The sequence below is a fragment of the Phytophthora sojae genome (assembly GCF_000149755.1).
Source record: "Phytophthora sojae unplaced genomic scaffold PHYSOscaffold_3, whole genome shotgun sequence".
NCBI classification, from domain to species: Eukaryota; Oomycota; class Peronosporomycetes; order Peronosporales; family Peronosporaceae; genus Phytophthora; species Phytophthora sojae.
In genome coordinates this window covers 246,881-263,792 of record NW_009258117.1, presented here as the reverse complement: position 1 = coordinate 263,792, position 16,912 = coordinate 246,881, and the positions used below count along the sequence as shown (strand labels likewise).

Genomic DNA, 16,912 nt, shown 5'->3' with positions numbered 1-16,912 from the left:
AGCGGAGCAACAAGTCAGACGACGGTCGCCGAACTCGACACTGCATCTACCGATTAATTAACGTGTTATTCTCCGAGGAGTTCTTTCAACGGTTCATTTCGTCCGGAGATCAGCTTACCACACAGCCAGCCAGCCACGCAGCCAACACAACCGGTTATAATAGTGTTCGAACTGATTGAAGCGAATGCTCCAGAGGCAATCTGCATAGCTTCATGGTCGTAGACAGGGGCAGAAATGCGGAAGCGCTCGTGATCACATATTGCCTGCATCACCTCCACTTCGATATCATAAAACGCTGTCTTGCTCACACCAGCATGAGCTCGAATGGTATGGTAAGAACCACCAGCAAGCCACGAAATCGTCATTTGCACCATATTAACTGCCTCGATAGGCTTCGTAGCAGTCCGATTCTCGGACTTCTAGGCTACTCGCTGGAGCCTCGGTGTCAGCAGATGCACCAACTCGTCAAATGCATCAGCGCTCATTCGGTAGTACTGCTTGAACTGTTCTTCAAGCAGTAGTCGCTCACGGTGCGGTACCCAGTCGAGACGGTCGCGGTGGACTACACGAGAGCGACGCGCATTATGCTGAGAAGATGCGATAACTCCAGCGGCAAGCAAGACAATCGTTCGGACCTTCATTACTGAGATTGTAGTGATGACCTCGTGATCCAACAGTGGGTTGTGAGCCATATAGCGGATCACCGGATCAGCGTCGAGGAAACATATGTATTTTCGGTAGCCAATGAAAACACGCAAATGCGGATCATGCTCCGCTCTAGGAATGGCCCTTACCTACTGTAATGCAGGTGGTACACTAAAATGGTAATGTTCGCCGCGTAGTAGAATAATAAACCATAGCCACGTCTAAAACAATGAGTTTTGAAGTAGACCACGCAGTAGTTAGCGCAGCCCGCAGCTACGTTTTGGCGGAACATACGAAATACTAAACGATGATGTACACTCGGTATTTATATAAGATCACAAGCACTTAATGTAATGCTAAGTACAGGAAGAGCGAAGCCCATACTTTGATTGTTGCTGGGGCTTATAGTCCAATGTAGAATGAAGGTATTATAGCCTACGAACTGAAATCAGAGAGCTACGGTGGGATGATAAACTGAATAAACAACACGTAAGACATAGACTTATGTGAGCACACATAAGATACCAACACCAGATCGATCTACCCTACCATGGCATATTGCTCATGTTTATTTCTACTAAACTCACAGTAAACGCAGATTGTGAGATATGTACTGTGCGGACACTTTGTAATTCGGGTTAAATAGTTGCGACATGAGCACAGGACCGTATGTTTTACCCTGCAACATGCATCTACTCATAGTACACTGACGTTGGAATAGCTATTACCAGCCACGTCACTCTACTGAGAGTACTTCAAACCTATAAACAATTTTACATGTACACAATCGAAATGAATACCATTTGGACTTTAAAAAAACCCACCGGAGCGAAGCGGAGGTGGGCGGCCCTTACTACAGCGACTAACCACAAAACTACCGCCGCGTAGCGGCGGCGCTCGGCTAGTCCTAACCATCTACGAGTGTCAGTTCGTCTGAAGCTTTTGTCCACTTTAAAGGTGGTCCACATAATCGTACATAGACAGCCTTGGACGCCGACCAAACCATCTACGATGTCCGTCACGGTGTAGCACGTGACAACATAATAAGGTGGTCCACATAATCGTACCTAAGCTGTATTGGACCCAAAGCTGCCGAGCGCAGCGAAGGCGGCACCCGCGTGCGTTCTAGCGGGCCGCAGGGCCCGCCCTACAAATATGTACTAATAACACGGCGAGTAGTGCAGCGCGCCGACGAGGCGTGCGGAACGGGGGCGATCACGTCACCCCCGCCGTGACGCTTGGCCTATATATAATACTTTTCGGAACACCTGCTATTAATTAAAATGGGCCCACCACGTAGTAGCAGCGATAGCAGAGTCTGCTTAAACATATAATAGCCCTGCGAGTAGTGCATAGTGGCAGCGATAGCTGGGCTTGCCCTACTACATAGTATAATTTTAATTCAGCGAACTTGGTTAAATATAAGCACATTGTACGCCATAGCAGCGCATAGTTAGCTATAGCAGCGCGTAGTCAGCGATATGAACGTATAGTTAGCGATAGCAGCACGTAGAAAACGATTGCAACGGATACTTAGCGATAGCAGCGCATAGTAAATGATAGTAAATGATAGCAGCGTATAGTAAGCGATAGAAGCGCATAGAAGGCGATAGCACCGACGTAACAAGCGATAGCACCGACGTAATAAGCGATAGCAGTGCGAGTACATGTAGCGAGAGGTACAGTAGCTGAAGACGATTGATTAATAGTTTCAGGTTACTTTTTGCTTTAGGGACGGATATATTATAGCTGCAGCGGTGCTGAGTGCTCATCTATAAAGGCATATTGGCTTAAACGTGTGGCATGTATCTGTAACTTTTAGTATTTAGCGGTAAGATAATGGGGTCTGGGGATAGTAGATGCCTAGACATGCATTGGAGTGGAGGTTTTATTGAAGTTCATACTCGCATTCCATTGACGCGTTTCCCCACACTCTAACACTACTGATGAGCCGTACAATACCTATATATTAACGAATTAGCATTGCACGCTATATGAATTTTGAACGCGACGGCGATACTTTCGCTACTCAACTATAGGTAGTACGCAAAAGTGTTAATGTGCATTACATAGTAGAATAATTTACTGATACGCACGCCTTAGCTCATTAAAAATGAGATTTGAAGCGGGATACGTCGAAATTAACGCAGCCCACAGCTCATTACATTCTTAGGGCCGTACAAAATGCTGAAACGATGCAGCACGATATATACACGTTTTTTTAAAAGAAAACTAGCTCGAAACGTAATGCTGAGAACATGAATAGCGAAGCCATCACTTTGGGCTTATCGCCTGATCACAGAATGTAAATGCTATAGCCTACCAACCGTATAGAGAAACAAACTATAGTTATGCGATAACTTGATAAAATGACAGGTATACAGACTTCAAAGTGAGCACACTGTAGATAGCAACACCGTATTGATCTACCCCACCACGACATGTAGCTCATGCCAAAGTTTAATTCTACTACATGTACAACACACAGATTACTACTTAAGGTATGTACTCCGCGGGGACTTTGTAATCGGATTAAGTAGTTGCACCTGTTTGGATCCGGTTTACAACAGGGTACCGTACGATAGATCGAATGTTTTACCTTACTATATTCATCTACTCTGACGTAGGGATATGTATTAAGCTGATTTCAGTCACGTCACACTACTGGTAGTACCTCAACGCAAATAAACATTTTTTACATGCACACAAGCAAAATTTAATAACCTTTTAAACTAAATAAATGCCCACCGGAGCGAAGCGGAGGTGGGCGGCCCTTACTACTACAACTAACCACAAAACTACCGCCGCGTAGCGGCGGCGCTCGGCTAGTGTGGCCATCAAAGACAGTAAATGCTGTGGTAACACCCGCAAAATACTCTCCTGGATAGGAGTTCAGATTTAGTCATTCCTCCCGATTGTGACTAGGGCTACGCTTAGGCAGGGATAGCAATTTTATGGGAGCAACCAGGGTTTCCAAATATTAGTATACTCTGTCTGGAGGTGTTTCTGGTGCACCTGCAGACGGATGCATGAATACATTCCCAAAGTGAGACTAAAGCGTTGCAGGAGCCTCGGTGTCAGAGTGGCCAGTATGGACTTATCCCGAAGAAACTTTGACATTTAGGATTTAAAACAAAAATCAGCTCAATGTCTCTAAGAGGTTGGCCTCATGCATTTAGGGCTACATGCATAGAGTATGTATTCCATGCGGTCACACTTTCGATCTTGTAGCTACATTTGTACTTCTCAGCTAAAACGCCTGTTGTCCTCATACCGCTAATGAAGCAGCGTACAGAGTGATGCACTGGCGTGTCCATGCATATAAACCACAGGCACCCGGTGCAAAATGATTAGGTCCATATATACATGGATGTAATATGAAGCTGCACGTATTACTTCTCAAGCAAGGTTCGTTTGGCTTTAGTTTCTCTTTTTTGTCACCTCTTCCAAACATGCTATATCTACTTTTTTCGCATTATTTCGGGCAGATACAACGGCTGCAAAGCAGCCGCGAGAGATTCCACGAGCCTTCCATGGGTAATGATAAACAGCCTCCTACAACACTAAAAACACAACGACAACAACAGATTTGGTCAAACCCTCCCATCGTAGCCTCTCCATGTTAGTTCAGGGGCTGTGGAGCAGTACTCCGGCAGTTGTTGTTCGCAGTTCGAAGAACTGTCGATTGGGGAAGGTTTTTTGATGACATCGAACGACATTCACGCTACATTCGTCACTTCACCCCCGTGCGGATGACATCAAATAACATTCACACAACATCATACAGCAATCGATCGAATCGGTCTGAATGACACTTGGATGCCTATTCTTTTTTTTCCTTCTACTGTAGATTGATGTCAGATGCCATCAGAGGAAGTGGGGCTCCATCAGAGCTGGCAATTTGGGTTTAACCATTAGGTTTTTCCCTGGTTTAAACTCAAAAACCTACCAGTCGAATTTTGCTGGGTTTTAGGTTCAACTTCATCATAGTTACTACTTTTCCTCGTTGCTTCTGCACAGGATTCTGGTATATTACATATATATTGCGGCGGGGCGTGTTTTAGCCGAGTTTGGCTTATTACGATCGACGTGGGGTTGTAACCATTCCCACACAGGGCCAGTATGCCCTGTGTGGGAGAACGCCAGAGGCCCCTGACTTATGATTGAATGACGCTGCTACTCTGTTATCAGTTAAATAAAGCTTTAACCAGCAACGAAGAACGGGGCTAAAGAGATGCATCCGCACCTGTGTCTCAATCTGGATGAAGAGGAATATGGGGGGAAATTGGTGATTTTCAATTGAAATCTGTCAGCCATGAACACAATCAGCAATAATTGCATTCTGTGCGTGCATCCATTGCATTTGGCAAAGGCATTCATGAGTTGTGCGTGCGCCTCGATGCGTCAACGAGCACCTTTATCGAGGCTTACAAAGTCGACGCTAGTGCATTAGCAGCGATGCATACGGGTTCGTCGTACATAATAGAAGTGACGATCACGACTAGCCAAGGCGAACCCGTGCATGCGTATCGGACCTAAAGAAACGGATGCTGCATCAGTGATGCACATCGGAACGAACAACAACATATTAATTAGTAAGGTAAGCACCTTATATATGCGTTGGGGTGAAGAGGGTGATACATCAGAGTGAGTATGACAGTGGACGATGTCTGGTTTAAACCCAGTAAAATCAGTTTAAACCTACCCAAAAACCCAGAACCTAATTCATTTTTTGAAAATCAACAGGTTTTTCCAGCTCTGGGCTCCATCTACTACTACGACGAACACCGTATTGTGTATTAGCGGACTACTACGACGAACAATGTATTGTGTACTAGCAAGCATTGTATTCTTTCCATCAATATGAGGCATCGGTGCTAATGATGCTAACCTTGGACACAACTGGTGCCGCCACATCACTGCATCGTATTATACTACTGTACATGCAGCTTCAAAGCTCTCAACATAGTACTTACTCATTCCATTAGCGGTAAAATTATCGATTCGATCTGTTATGAGTCATAACTTATACCCTCCTCTTTCAGACACAGATTTTCTTCTGCATGCATAGTTTCTCAGAGAGAGATATTGAAAATCGTGTGGTCAGCTGGGTTTGCCGTGACATAAACTGTCGGCGGGCTGATATTGTATGAATCCCCACACTCACTGGAATTAATCCGGATGGATTAGATAAAACATTCCACTAAAACATTGCAAAAAACTACTTAAAGTCCTAGGTTGTGCGATCCAAGATAGGAAGTATAGCTTGATTTTTTTTCGCTCAACATTTTTTTTTAATCCGAACCCAACTCTATCCGCCGGCAATGCGGTGACGTCCTATACGGAGACGAACGAATTCATTCAGCGGAGACTCAAAAAGAGCTGCACCTGGTGGTACGTCTTCTCCCGAAAAAAGGCTAAAGGCTAGCTGCACTAGCTTAGGCATTTATCTATGAAGACTAGGATGATTTAAGCTTGTCTTGTGTGAGACTACAATACGACCCGCAGAGATCCACCAAACTGGTGGTGTAGAATGATCTACTACTTGATCCTGTTCTTGTCAAAACAAGTTCAAAGTACATTGTTACCGATATCAGTTCAGATCATCCTAATGCTACATGCATACAGTACCTTCAGATTAATACTTGATAAATGGCAATATCACACTTGGACGAATCGAAGCTGACAGTTTTTTGTTGTTGTTAGATCTTCAGGCGACCTGGACAAAATATGCGTGCGGCTGCACCATGTTTTATCAAACAGAGTTTGAATGCTCCTACGTTGTCGCTGTACGCAGCGCATCCTGTGCGAGAGGAAGCACCGGGCGGACATCGTCAAAGCGAAGGACGAACACCCGGTGTATCCTACTCCTACACGCGATCGAAAGCTGCTAGACCTCAGTTTTAACTCATCAAACTTGAAACAAATTGCTGGCTTCATCGGGTTATCCTGCAAGTTTGGTTGAGCAGTTATCCTGGCAGCGCTAATTATTCGAATGCACGTTTTTTTTCTTGTTTTATCGTCACCTGTAAGTTTCCGAGCACAACACTGCAATCTAAACAATAAAGGATTCTGCCTGGGCATCAGCGCACATTTCAGTAGCAGGAAGGAAGGAAATTACGTTAATTACCTCGCTGTTGATAACCGGTCTACCAACTACAAAGAACTAAGGTTAAAACTAAATCCGTGGAGCCCTCATTCGACGAGCAGGAGGAGGTAGAATCATCACGGTGGGTTTGTCAAACCCAATCGTTGAAGTACCAATTCGTTGGAGTGACGATGCATGTATATGAACTGGCAATGCCTTTGAAAAAAGCGATCAAACTTTGTACACTTGGTTGTACCGTGGTAGATTAGGCAGATGCTGCGGCTGCGAAGCAGGCGCAGGGGATGCCCGAGTACATCGTTTCCCTGTAAGGGTATCCGTACAAGCTAGCTTCGAAATGCGAAACCCCCCGGGTCCACCACCCGGTTCCCCAATAGCTCGTGTGCAGCTGAAGACAGACAGATGGGTAGGTACGTAGGATGGTTGCTAGGTTTTGTGGTAGAAAGCGAAATGGCACAATAGCTGAAGTCCTGTTCAACGATGCGGTCCAACGAGCAGGGCTTGGTAGTAATTCACTTGGGCCGCCTAGCAGCACTCCCTCCGGGGTTACTGCTATAATTCAGAGTCTAAGACTCCTAGAGTTACGATGGTTGTCAAATTCAGTCCGAGCCCCACTATTTCTGCATTAACGGTGTTTTATAGAGTGATGACTTTGGTCAAGACTACGATAGCAGAACCTGTCTGCTGTACATGTATCATGCTCCTGCAGTGTGATCACTCCATCAACAGTGTAAGGAAAAACTCATTAGGTAGGTGGGATTCTGAGTTGCTGCTCGGTGTATTTCCGAGTGTAGCGGGAAATTATGTTTTCCGATGGAACGATAAAGCCACGTTGAAGAAGGACGAGGTGACCGTGGACGGCGAGCCGCACGCGGACACCAAGGCACACGCGGACACCAAGATGCACACGCACACCAAGCCGCGCGCGGTCACCAGTAGGTTTAGTATGCCATTCAAGCGGGCGGTTTTCTTGGACCGGGCAACCGGTACATGTTTTGTCCCTACCCGAACGTGGCAGTAGTGTAGTTTGAGCAGTTCGTTCTACGGAGGACTACAACTGTTGACTTTGGTGCCAATCGAGTCAAAGACTAACGAGTGCACTGTACCTGGTATGCAGGCATCAACAAACTAGGATATTGTGCCTAATGCCCATTTGGACTTGAAATCGGCACTTTGGAAATCTTGAATTAGGCACCATACAAAGATCTATATATTAGTATGGCAAGTGAAGCACATGATTTAGAGAATGTGTTCTACAAGTCGCTATCAACAGTGTTTGTGTTCCTGGCAAGAGATATATTCATGGGGCCGAGTGTGAATCGTTTTCACACCGGGACTAATTTACGGGTAGTCCTGACACTGCGTCGATCAAGAATTTCAGTCTGTGTGGTGGTGATGCCAGGTCCACCAAGCTAGAGAGCTGTTGTTACCCATCATATCTGATAAATTCCATGATGCGCAACAGAGCGCAGGTACAGTGTAGCTGTTCCTTGCTCGTTCTTTGGTATCCACAAGCCAATGTAAGGTAACGAAGATTTGATAATAAGTCGATTGCCAGGTTACATGTAGTTAGTTTATTATTTAAAATATTTACTTTGGTATATTGGTCTGTTACGATTGCCTGGTCGACCCAGCTCCATCTCATAATTTGGCAGGTACGGCTGCCGCGGAATGCGCTGTCATGTATGAGAGCTTCATTGGCGTGCCAAATGCACAGAGCAGAGGGAGGTCGAGCTAGCACGAATTATATTGGCGCGAAGCTTGAAGGCATAGTGACGAAAGTAACGGGAGGAGGGTGGTGGCAGTGGTTATTGTAGCGGCGACGGAATGAGTGGTTCTAGTAGTTCTAGCCCAGTTGCTACTGCGCTAGATAAGATAAAAGCACCGAGAAATACATGAACCAACGACATAACCATCAATGGACCACTATTTACTATATTGAAAACTCCATTTAGGTATTTTGGATTGTTTATGTACCAAGTGCCTAGTTTGTACTTGCAAGTAGGCAAATGTATGTACTTAAGTAAGGAGTACAGCGCTTCTGGACAGTCAGCAACTCGGCGCACGAAAGTATAACTTGAATGCAAAGTGTGACAGAGTCAAGGTTCAAACTTTGACCTTGCGGGCGACATGTTGCGCCATGATTTTCCAGGCATCTGTCGGGTAAAATCTCTACGTAAGTGCCTGTTGCCTGGCCGATAGTATTTATTCCTCAATTTCCTTTGAGCATACTAAAGCACGTTGGGGGGTCAGCAGTCGTTCTGGATTATTGAAGGCGAGCCCCATCAAGCTCACGGAGTGAGTGCGAGTTGGGGCTGCCCCCTTAGGAAGTGGTTGTGGTGGGTGTCGAAGAGTCGGGTGCGTGCCGCCGGGCGTGCGGTCGAGCGTGCCGTGGTGGCGTGTCAGGGCTGCTGGGGCCCGGTGCAAACTCTTGACTGGCCCCAGATTATCTTTACCCACCGGTAAAAATACTCAACCTCCTTAGATTTACGCCCAACAAAACAAAAAAATAGTGCTAAAACGAAGTTTTTATGCATTCCCGATCTTCCCCAGCAAAAATGCCGTTGGCTCTGGGCAAGTACGAGCGCTACGTGCGCGCCGCCACGTTCGCGCTGGACTGGCTGCTGCGCGCGCACGAGCACAGTCGCCCGTCCACCGACGTCCTCCAGCTCAAGTCTCTGAGCGGCGTCGTGCAGCAGACCGCAAAGGACCCTTCTTCCCTCTCCCCCGAGCTGCTCCGCCGACTGCCCACAGTTCTCAAAGCTTTCCACTGCGCCACCCAGCTACGGGAACTTGTCACGCCTCTCCTGGCCAACTCCAAGTCCCAGTTCGCGACGCTGCTCAAAATTTGGGGCAGTTTGCTGCAAAGGGTCCCGCTGGAAAATGACCTTGATTCATTCGAGTCCCCCGAGTGGGAGGAAGACGAGGACTTCTTCTGCCCCGGAGAGGAGAGCTTCGTTTTGGCTGCCAATCCCTCTAGAAAGCTTAAATCCGTCTGTGAGGAGGCTTTTAGGGACGATTTGGCGCTGGACGTGGTCTTTTTCGTCTCGGACTTGGAGCAATTGGTGCGGGGCGTGCACGAGTGCTACCGTTTTGTGAAGGAACAGACATCGACATTGATGGAGGCGACGGTGGCAGTGAAGTTGGCTATGGACACGGCTGAAGACTTGACGACCAAGCTGCAGAGCCACCACCCGGAGATCCGAACGACGCCGGAGCTGTTTGATGTCGTGTACGAACAAGCGCCAGGGCTGATCGCTCTGTCACGGAAAGTGAGCAAGGACCTTCGGGACAAGTTCGAGAGGGGGGAGCAGTTCAGACCCTACCCGTTCGAGCTGCTGGGTAGTTTCCAGATGATTCTCAACAGTTTAAACACTTTCGCGTCCGCTCTTCCGTCGCCGGGGCGCAAGACGGAGGCGATCTTCTTGACGAATGTGGTGGAGAGATATGGAGAGGAGCGCACGCCGCAGTACGTGTATTCGGATCCGTTTAATGTGTCGGCGTTCCTGATGCAGCAACTGCCGCTGGTTTACAACGAAATGAGAGAGAAGGAGAAGAATGGCGGCGCAGCGTTTAATCGATCCAAGTTGGAGGGGGCGTTCCTTGGATTGTTGGACGAATTCTTCACGACCCGCCAAGTCACGATCCCGCTGGTGTTTGCGATCACTTGTTGGATGAAATCGATCGTGGCACTACAAGGCGATGGAGGGCTGGGTCGTAACGTCGTCGTAATGTTCAAGCACGCGATGAGTTTGAATGAACGCATGGAAGAAATTATGGCGAGACCCACGATTCTGCCCGCCATTCAGGAACCTCTTAGCACCCAGCTGCAGCAAGACAGAGCGCAAGACAGAGCGCATATCGTTGAGCGCTTCAATCCTGTGCTGGCAGGCTTGAAAGTGATGGACCATCATCTCGATTATCTGCGCAAGGGTAGCGAGATATTGCCGAGTGGTTCGCTGTTTCGCGCCTTTGGGCACCTGTACAATGCCCTTGTGACGGAAGGATTTCTAGAGCGCATTCCGTTTTTCGAAGACGTCTTGAAGATCTGCGAGAGAGGCATTTTCACTCCGTCACGCTCTGCTGCGACTCATGGTGCCTACGATCGGACGTATCTTCAGCCCGCACAGACTGAGGACTCGAATGGGCTCTACTTGCGCGATGTATCTGAGGTCTGGCGGTTTTTGGTTGAAGGCGATACATCCGGTCTTGAGCTCACCAGCTTGGTGAAGTCGCTGTATTCGGCAGGCACCGACTGTGTGGCAGATTTATTTGAGACGCGTGTGCTGTCGCGCGATATGCTAGCGCTCACTTATGACATCGTCGATGTATTCTCCAAGCTGTGTGAAGAGCTGGACCAGCAGCAATACTACGATGATTATATCAACAAGCAACGGCTAGTCCCTGATCAGTCGGACGAGGACTGCACCGCTGACGCACTGGAGAATGCCGTCATGCGTCCTTTGCTGCCCTTGCTGGACGCTTTGCAGCCAAACGCATCACTGAAGTTGGACGTTATCCCATTTGGGCTTTCTACTCGTTGGGAAGGCAAAATGAACGGGGATCGGGTTCGTGAAATGGGCAAGAAAGCTGGAGCTGTCCTGTCAGCCAAATTTGCGTCGCCGTACACCGCAAGCTGCGAGCACAAGTATTTTACTTTCCCGTCGAAGCTTGCTAATCAAGAGTACGGCACTGTGTCGTTTAGAGCAAAGAGGACTGGTACAGGACGCGAGCGAGTGTTTTCCGAGTTGATGCAGTTGTTGGAGCAAAGTACCGGCCACCTCTATGAAGATGATCTTGACCATCTCAAGACTGAGATCAAGAACGACCCGCTGCTGCTCGCGATGATCACGCCGCGCACCAAGGACAACCGGGATGACGTGTGTACGCTGCTCCACCAGGCAGCGGCTGGTCCGGCGCATGACCCCGACCTCGTCGAGTGGATGATCCACCTTGGAGCCCTCCATCTCCAGCCGACAGTTCATTGTCGGACAGAGCCGAGGAAGAAAGATCTGCCGTGTCCTCGCGAGTGTTTCCCGAACGCCATGGCAATCCACAGCGCTGCGGCAAAGGGCCACACAAATATTGTTATTATCATTCTAGCAGCGGACAACTTGCTGGACCTGAACACGCCGACGTTCCACACGAAGGAGACGATCGCTCATCTGGCTGTCAAGAACGGGCACCGCGACTTGTTCAAGGTGCTTTGCTCGTTTGGCCCTGACTTGACGATTCAGGACAAAGCTGGAAATCCTGTGTCGGCGGTGACGACGAATCGCGCTTGGTCGCGTAAAATTGAGGAGGAGGCTGGAAGTACCGAGACTTTTGAAGCTGCTGATCAGAGCTCAGCAGTGTATCGGCAACTCCAGCGCCCGACGCGCCGTGCAGAGGAGAACATTTCTGCACTGGAGAGTGATGACACGAATGTGAGAGTTCCACGAAGAAGAAGACGAAGAAGAAGAAAAAAGGCAAGAGTAAGCAGTAGACACTGCAATGCGTTGGCGATGGGTGGCAGGCTACCTCAGCCACACGTTCGCAAAAGTTTGGTAGCGCGTTCGGTTACTTGTTCTCATGGTTTTCGGATTCAGCTGTACTCACCGCTGTCCGTTTACTTGATGACCACTTTAATCTTGCGTTCGGCCCCAAATACTTACTTCTCTGCGCTATAATGAGAGCGTCATCACAGCGTTATTGTTGCTCTACAGTGTAGAGCATGCTGCATTCCACTCACGATGTGAGATGTCGTAGTCGCTCAAACCCTGAGGTTGCCGTGCAAGGCTCTCATCTCACAAGCGCCGAGTGTGCTGGTTCGCTTTCGTCGGTCTTCACTGCATCTGCCTGGGCTACTATGCGACCATAGCGCGGTGCTACTTAAGTTTACCCCACAGTATGCTGAATAACTGGCTGAGCTTCTATCGTCTTGGGTTGGGCTCCGAGCACTACCAAGTTGTCGTTATAGTGCACCGGTGTTTTGCCGGTGTTCACTTGTTCTGTTTCATTTGGATGGTTGGCTGGTCACTCAAGAAGAGAAAGTTCGTCTTCACTACAGTAGGCGTTCTACCAAAACCCAACGATCAAGCAACAGCATAATCAGTAGATTTCGCGCGTTCTACTCCAAATTCAGTGTGGGTGGGGAGAGGCTGTAGAGACTGCGCTACAGACAAGTCAAGCGTATCGGATGAGTTTATTGCTCTCACGAAGATGGATTAACCACGGTTATGTGGCCTTGCTGGTACTCAATTGCTGGTCGACAACGCTGGTTCATCACGTTTTCCACGTGGATACAGCGAGTCGGCGATTCTGGGCACTGACGTGTGACTGTGTGCTCGATCTTGTGACCTCCGTTGGAATAACCACGGCGCTATTGCTCATCTACGCGTCTGAATTCAATTTTGAGGCTGGTGGCTACCCTACTTACAACTGGTATGACGAAGTGTGGATCGTGCAGGTCATGAGCGAGTTCCAGATTCTGATGGTCGCCTCGTGGGGGGATTTCGCCATGCGCGTGTTCTTCGCTCTGGGGTTGATAACCAACATGAACAACATCAAGAAGCTACTAAGCGTGAGGCCAACGAAGCCCCAGAGAAGCACCAGATCCAAAGCGATTGGAGTTGCAACGATCGTACCTCTCAGTCCAAACATATCGAACGTAAGGTCTGCATATCAAAGCAAGCGGGCTAAGCAGTGGGAATCGTGGTTTGCTCGAATAATATTTTTCTCGTGGGGAACTCTAATTCTAGTTGTTCATCTGTACGCTGAGTCCATCCCAACGTACCCTCAGTGCGAGATGCTGATCAAGCCCTGGTTCAGCTCCCAGCCGTCGTGTTCTCTCCTGTTTCTAAACTGCTACGCGTCTAACCTAAATGGTACTGAGGATGAAGTCATCGCCCAGTGGAGCCTCTTTGACCCAGCCACCATCGCTTCTGTGATGATCCGCCACTGCCCGGCACTCGAGGTGCCGGCAAAGTTAACTGAAATTTGCATCTGAGAGCTCTAAAGATTTATAACTCGACGATCACGCGCTGGGGGGAAGACGCCGCCATCTCGGAAAGACGTCACCCGAGCCTATTGATGCTGTTTCTCGTGCGTGTCAACATGACGGACGGGAATCTCCCTACTGGTCTGTATCGAGAAGTTTTGTCCCAGACACTACGAGATATCGAGTTTTGCGTGACAAACTTGCGTAGTTTGCCCGAGGCCTTGGACTTAACGTGGCCGCACACTGCCACGATCTACCTCGAGGCCGGCAATTTAACCGAAATTCCGCCGTCCTTAGTGCGGTTAACTACGTTTGATCTATCACTCGCGCTCAACCCCATCTCGACGCTCCCTGCAGAGATAATTGAGGGCAACGAATGGTTGCATGTTGGTGGGACGCACATATCGGAGCTCCCAGAGGTTATCGAGAACGTATCGCCACTCTTCAAAATTCGAGTCGACAACACGAACATTTCCTTCTTCTGGAACTGGACCGACCCCATGGTGGCGAGCGCCAACGGAGGCGAAGGAGATGGCATCCCCACCATCCTAGCGTCCAATACGCCGTACTGCGCGGATCTGGAGCGGATCTATACTCGAGAACAGGCCAGCTTCTCCGCCCCGCAGCAGGAAGGGCAGTCGCTGTTGCTGTCCGACGCGTCGGTGGACAACTGGCCGACATGGAGAGGACCGTGTCGTGCGAGCTCTGGCCAGCGACGTACTACACGATCGAGGCGGAAGACGAGCACAGCAGGATCGTTGATACTTGACAATCACTTCACCTTGAAGCCCCAGCACTTCACATCGTTGCCGCCTAGCAAGCAACCGCAGCAGGCGAGGTGTTCTCAGCGGCCGGTAGTGACGACCACCACCATTGCGCGTGCTTACCACTTCAACTTGCCGATTTATGCGACATGTGAAAATTGAAAGTCCAAGCAGCGTGTTAACCAGGCAGCGGCGACACCTTCGAGGCACTGGCTGCATGTATTAGTTAGCACTAGTATAGCCCCGTAGTTGTCTCGAGGTAATGGTCCTCAAGACAGCAGTCAGCAGACCTCTGCTTTTGTGCCGCCATTTAGCATTCAACATTCTGAAAAGCCATAATCGCAAGTTGAAGCTCTTGGCCCTACGCGTATCTACAGCAACGGGTCGCTCTAGAACGTTGCAGTCCATCGAGCACTTCTAGCAGCCGCAGTAGTTCCCTCACTTCCACATTTACCAAGCAAGCAACAAGTCAAAGGCAAAACCAGCCCGCTCAACGCCAAGATGCCCCTCCTCCGCATGACCAGCAGCATCCTCAAGGCCACCGTGGACACCCCCACGGCGCTCAACGCAGTCGCCAAGTCACTCTCGGCCACCCTCGGTGCGTAAACTTCTACTAGTAACCTGTATTATACTCACACCCTCAACTAACGCTGCCTGCAGCCGCCAGCATCCACCCGCACCAGCAGCGCCGGCCCAAGGAGCAGCTCACGGACCGCCGCGTGCCCGAGCCGACCCGCAGTGTCCCCACCAAGAGCACTGTGCGTCCCTAAGCCTGACAACCAGCTCACCGTGTACAACATACCCAAACGTCAAGTACAGCAGCACCCCCACGACATGGCTGCCCTCGGTTTATTAGCAAAAAAGTAATGTACGCAATACATGACACTACCCTTTGAGTATAAGTACTAGCCAGCTTACAGATCCACCTCGACGACACCTTCGTACTCGGACGCACCGGGCAGTAGCCGGCATCGGTGCTCGAGTGACTGCAGTCGCGCGCGCGCGTCTTCGTAGTCCGGATTCAGCGCCACAAGCTCGCGGATGTCCTTGAGTGCCATGTGGAAGTCGCGCTGCTGCTCGTATGCGTCCGCTCGGCGCAGTCGAGCCAGCACGTTCTTCGGATGGCGGTCCAGTACGTACGAGCAGTCGGCGATCACGGCGGCGAACTCACCGCGGGTCTGGTGCGCGCGCGATCGGTACATGTAGCAGTGCATGACCACGTCGTCGTCGTCGGACTTTGATGCGTCGATGGCCTTGGTGTAGAACTTGATGGCGTCTTCGTACGAGCGCAACTGGAAGGCTCGGTAGCCCTTGACCTTGAACCACTCAGGAAGGGGCAAACCCGCCGTCTTCGCCTCCTCCGCCTCGAGCTGGCCTATAAAGCGGGTGATACCCGCGTGCTGGGGGTCCACCTCCTGTCCACGATAGAGGGTGTTTAGCGCCTGGTCGTGCTGGCCCGCTGCGTGGAGTGCCAAGGCGAGTCGATAGTACCCCTCGACCTGGCGATAGTTGATCCGAATGCACTTGGACGCGTCTTCGATCGCCTTGGCGTGGTCACCGCGTGCGGCGTACGCGATACTTCGGTGCAAGTACACCCAGTCGTTCTTGGGGTCCAGCTCGATGGCTTCCGAGTAGCACTCAACTGCTAGAGCAAAGTCCTTCTTACGGAGAGCGTCGTCGCCATCCTTCTTCTTGAGCTTCGCGGACTCGGCGGCTGTCATGCGGCGCAGAACAGTAGCGCCATCTCCGCCTTTCAGTCGCGACTTGTGGAGAGCCTCGACCTCGGCCAGTACGTCACGAATCTTGCCGAACTTGGGATCTACTTCCGACCCCTTTCGTAGCGACACCATCGCCTCCTTGTACTTACCCATAGCCTTCAGAGCCAAACCATGGCGAAGGTATCCCGTCACGTCGTACGGGTTGTAGCGCATGCACCGGTAGGCGTCATCCACTGCCTTCTTGAACATCGATGCCTCTAGGTATGCAATACTGTCAACAAAAGAGCACGAAAAGTGAGCAAATCTGAGCAAGACAAGCGAGATTATCGTTGTCGGCAGCTTACCTTCGGTCTCCATAGTAGCCGGCACGTTTGCGATCCAATGCAATCGCTTGGGTAAACTTGTCAATGGCAAGGTGATATTCGCCGGCGTCAAGGCACTTGGTGCCCTCGCTGCGCTTAAACTTGGCCATGGTGGACTTCACCTCCTGCACAAGTCGCCGATCAATGACGAGGCTATCTTCCATTACGCCAACGCCACGACACTTCCATAGTTGCCGCTTAGCTTCGTCGTTGCCGGCGATAATCTCCAGGAGGAAAGACGCAGCCAAGTCGACTTGCTGCGGAGATGACCGGTGCTTCACCACAGCAAGCAGAATTTTCACGATCTTGGACTCCACTAAGGCTGTCACGAAGTCAGC

At 49.8% G+C, this 16,912-nt stretch overlaps 3 protein-coding genes across 3 annotated transcripts; 2 read left to right on the top strand and 1 right to left on the bottom strand.

Annotated features, from left to right (window-relative positions):
* Positions 1-65: 65 nt before the first annotated feature.
* Positions 66-641, bottom strand: PHYSODRAFT_496202 (hypothetical protein; the record flags this gene model as incomplete). The annotated part of the gene is given in 2 exon segments (XM_009523562.1): positions 66-416; positions 429-641. 2 exon segments carry the CDS (start codon positions 639-641, stop codon positions 66-68), a joined length of 564 nt encoding a protein of 187 aa, XP_009521857.1.
* An 8,680-nt stretch (positions 642-9,321) lies between these two features.
* On the top strand, positions 9,322-12,048 carry PHYSODRAFT_435708 (hypothetical protein; the record flags this gene model as incomplete). The annotated part of the gene is made up of 1 exon (XM_009523561.1): positions 9,322-12,048. A coding segment is annotated over one exon (2,727 nt), but the record flags the coding sequence as incomplete, so codon positions are not given.
* A 2,900-nt stretch (positions 12,049-14,948) lies between these two features.
* PHYSODRAFT_285239 (hypothetical protein) lies at positions 14,949-15,398 on the top strand. Its single transcript, XM_009523560.1, has 2 exons — positions 14,949-15,092; positions 15,155-15,398. The coding sequence occupies exons 1-2, from the start codon at positions 14,996-14,998 to the stop codon at positions 15,262-15,264; spliced, it is 207 nt and encodes a 68-aa protein (XP_009521855.1). The 5' UTR covers positions 14,949-14,995; the 3' UTR covers positions 15,265-15,398.
* Positions 15,399-16,912: the final 1,514 nt, after the last annotated feature.

Bases quoted from the DNA above. Each gene is read 5' to 3' on its own strand.
- PHYSODRAFT_285239 (XM_009523560.1), top strand. From the start codon at position 14,996: ATGCCCCTCCTCCGCATGACCAGCAGCATCCTCAAGGCCACCGTGGAC. The intron at 15,093-15,154 runs GTGCGTAAACTT...CGCTGCCTGCAG, and splicing joins GTCACTCTCGGCCACCCTCG to CCGCCAGCATCCACCCGCAC.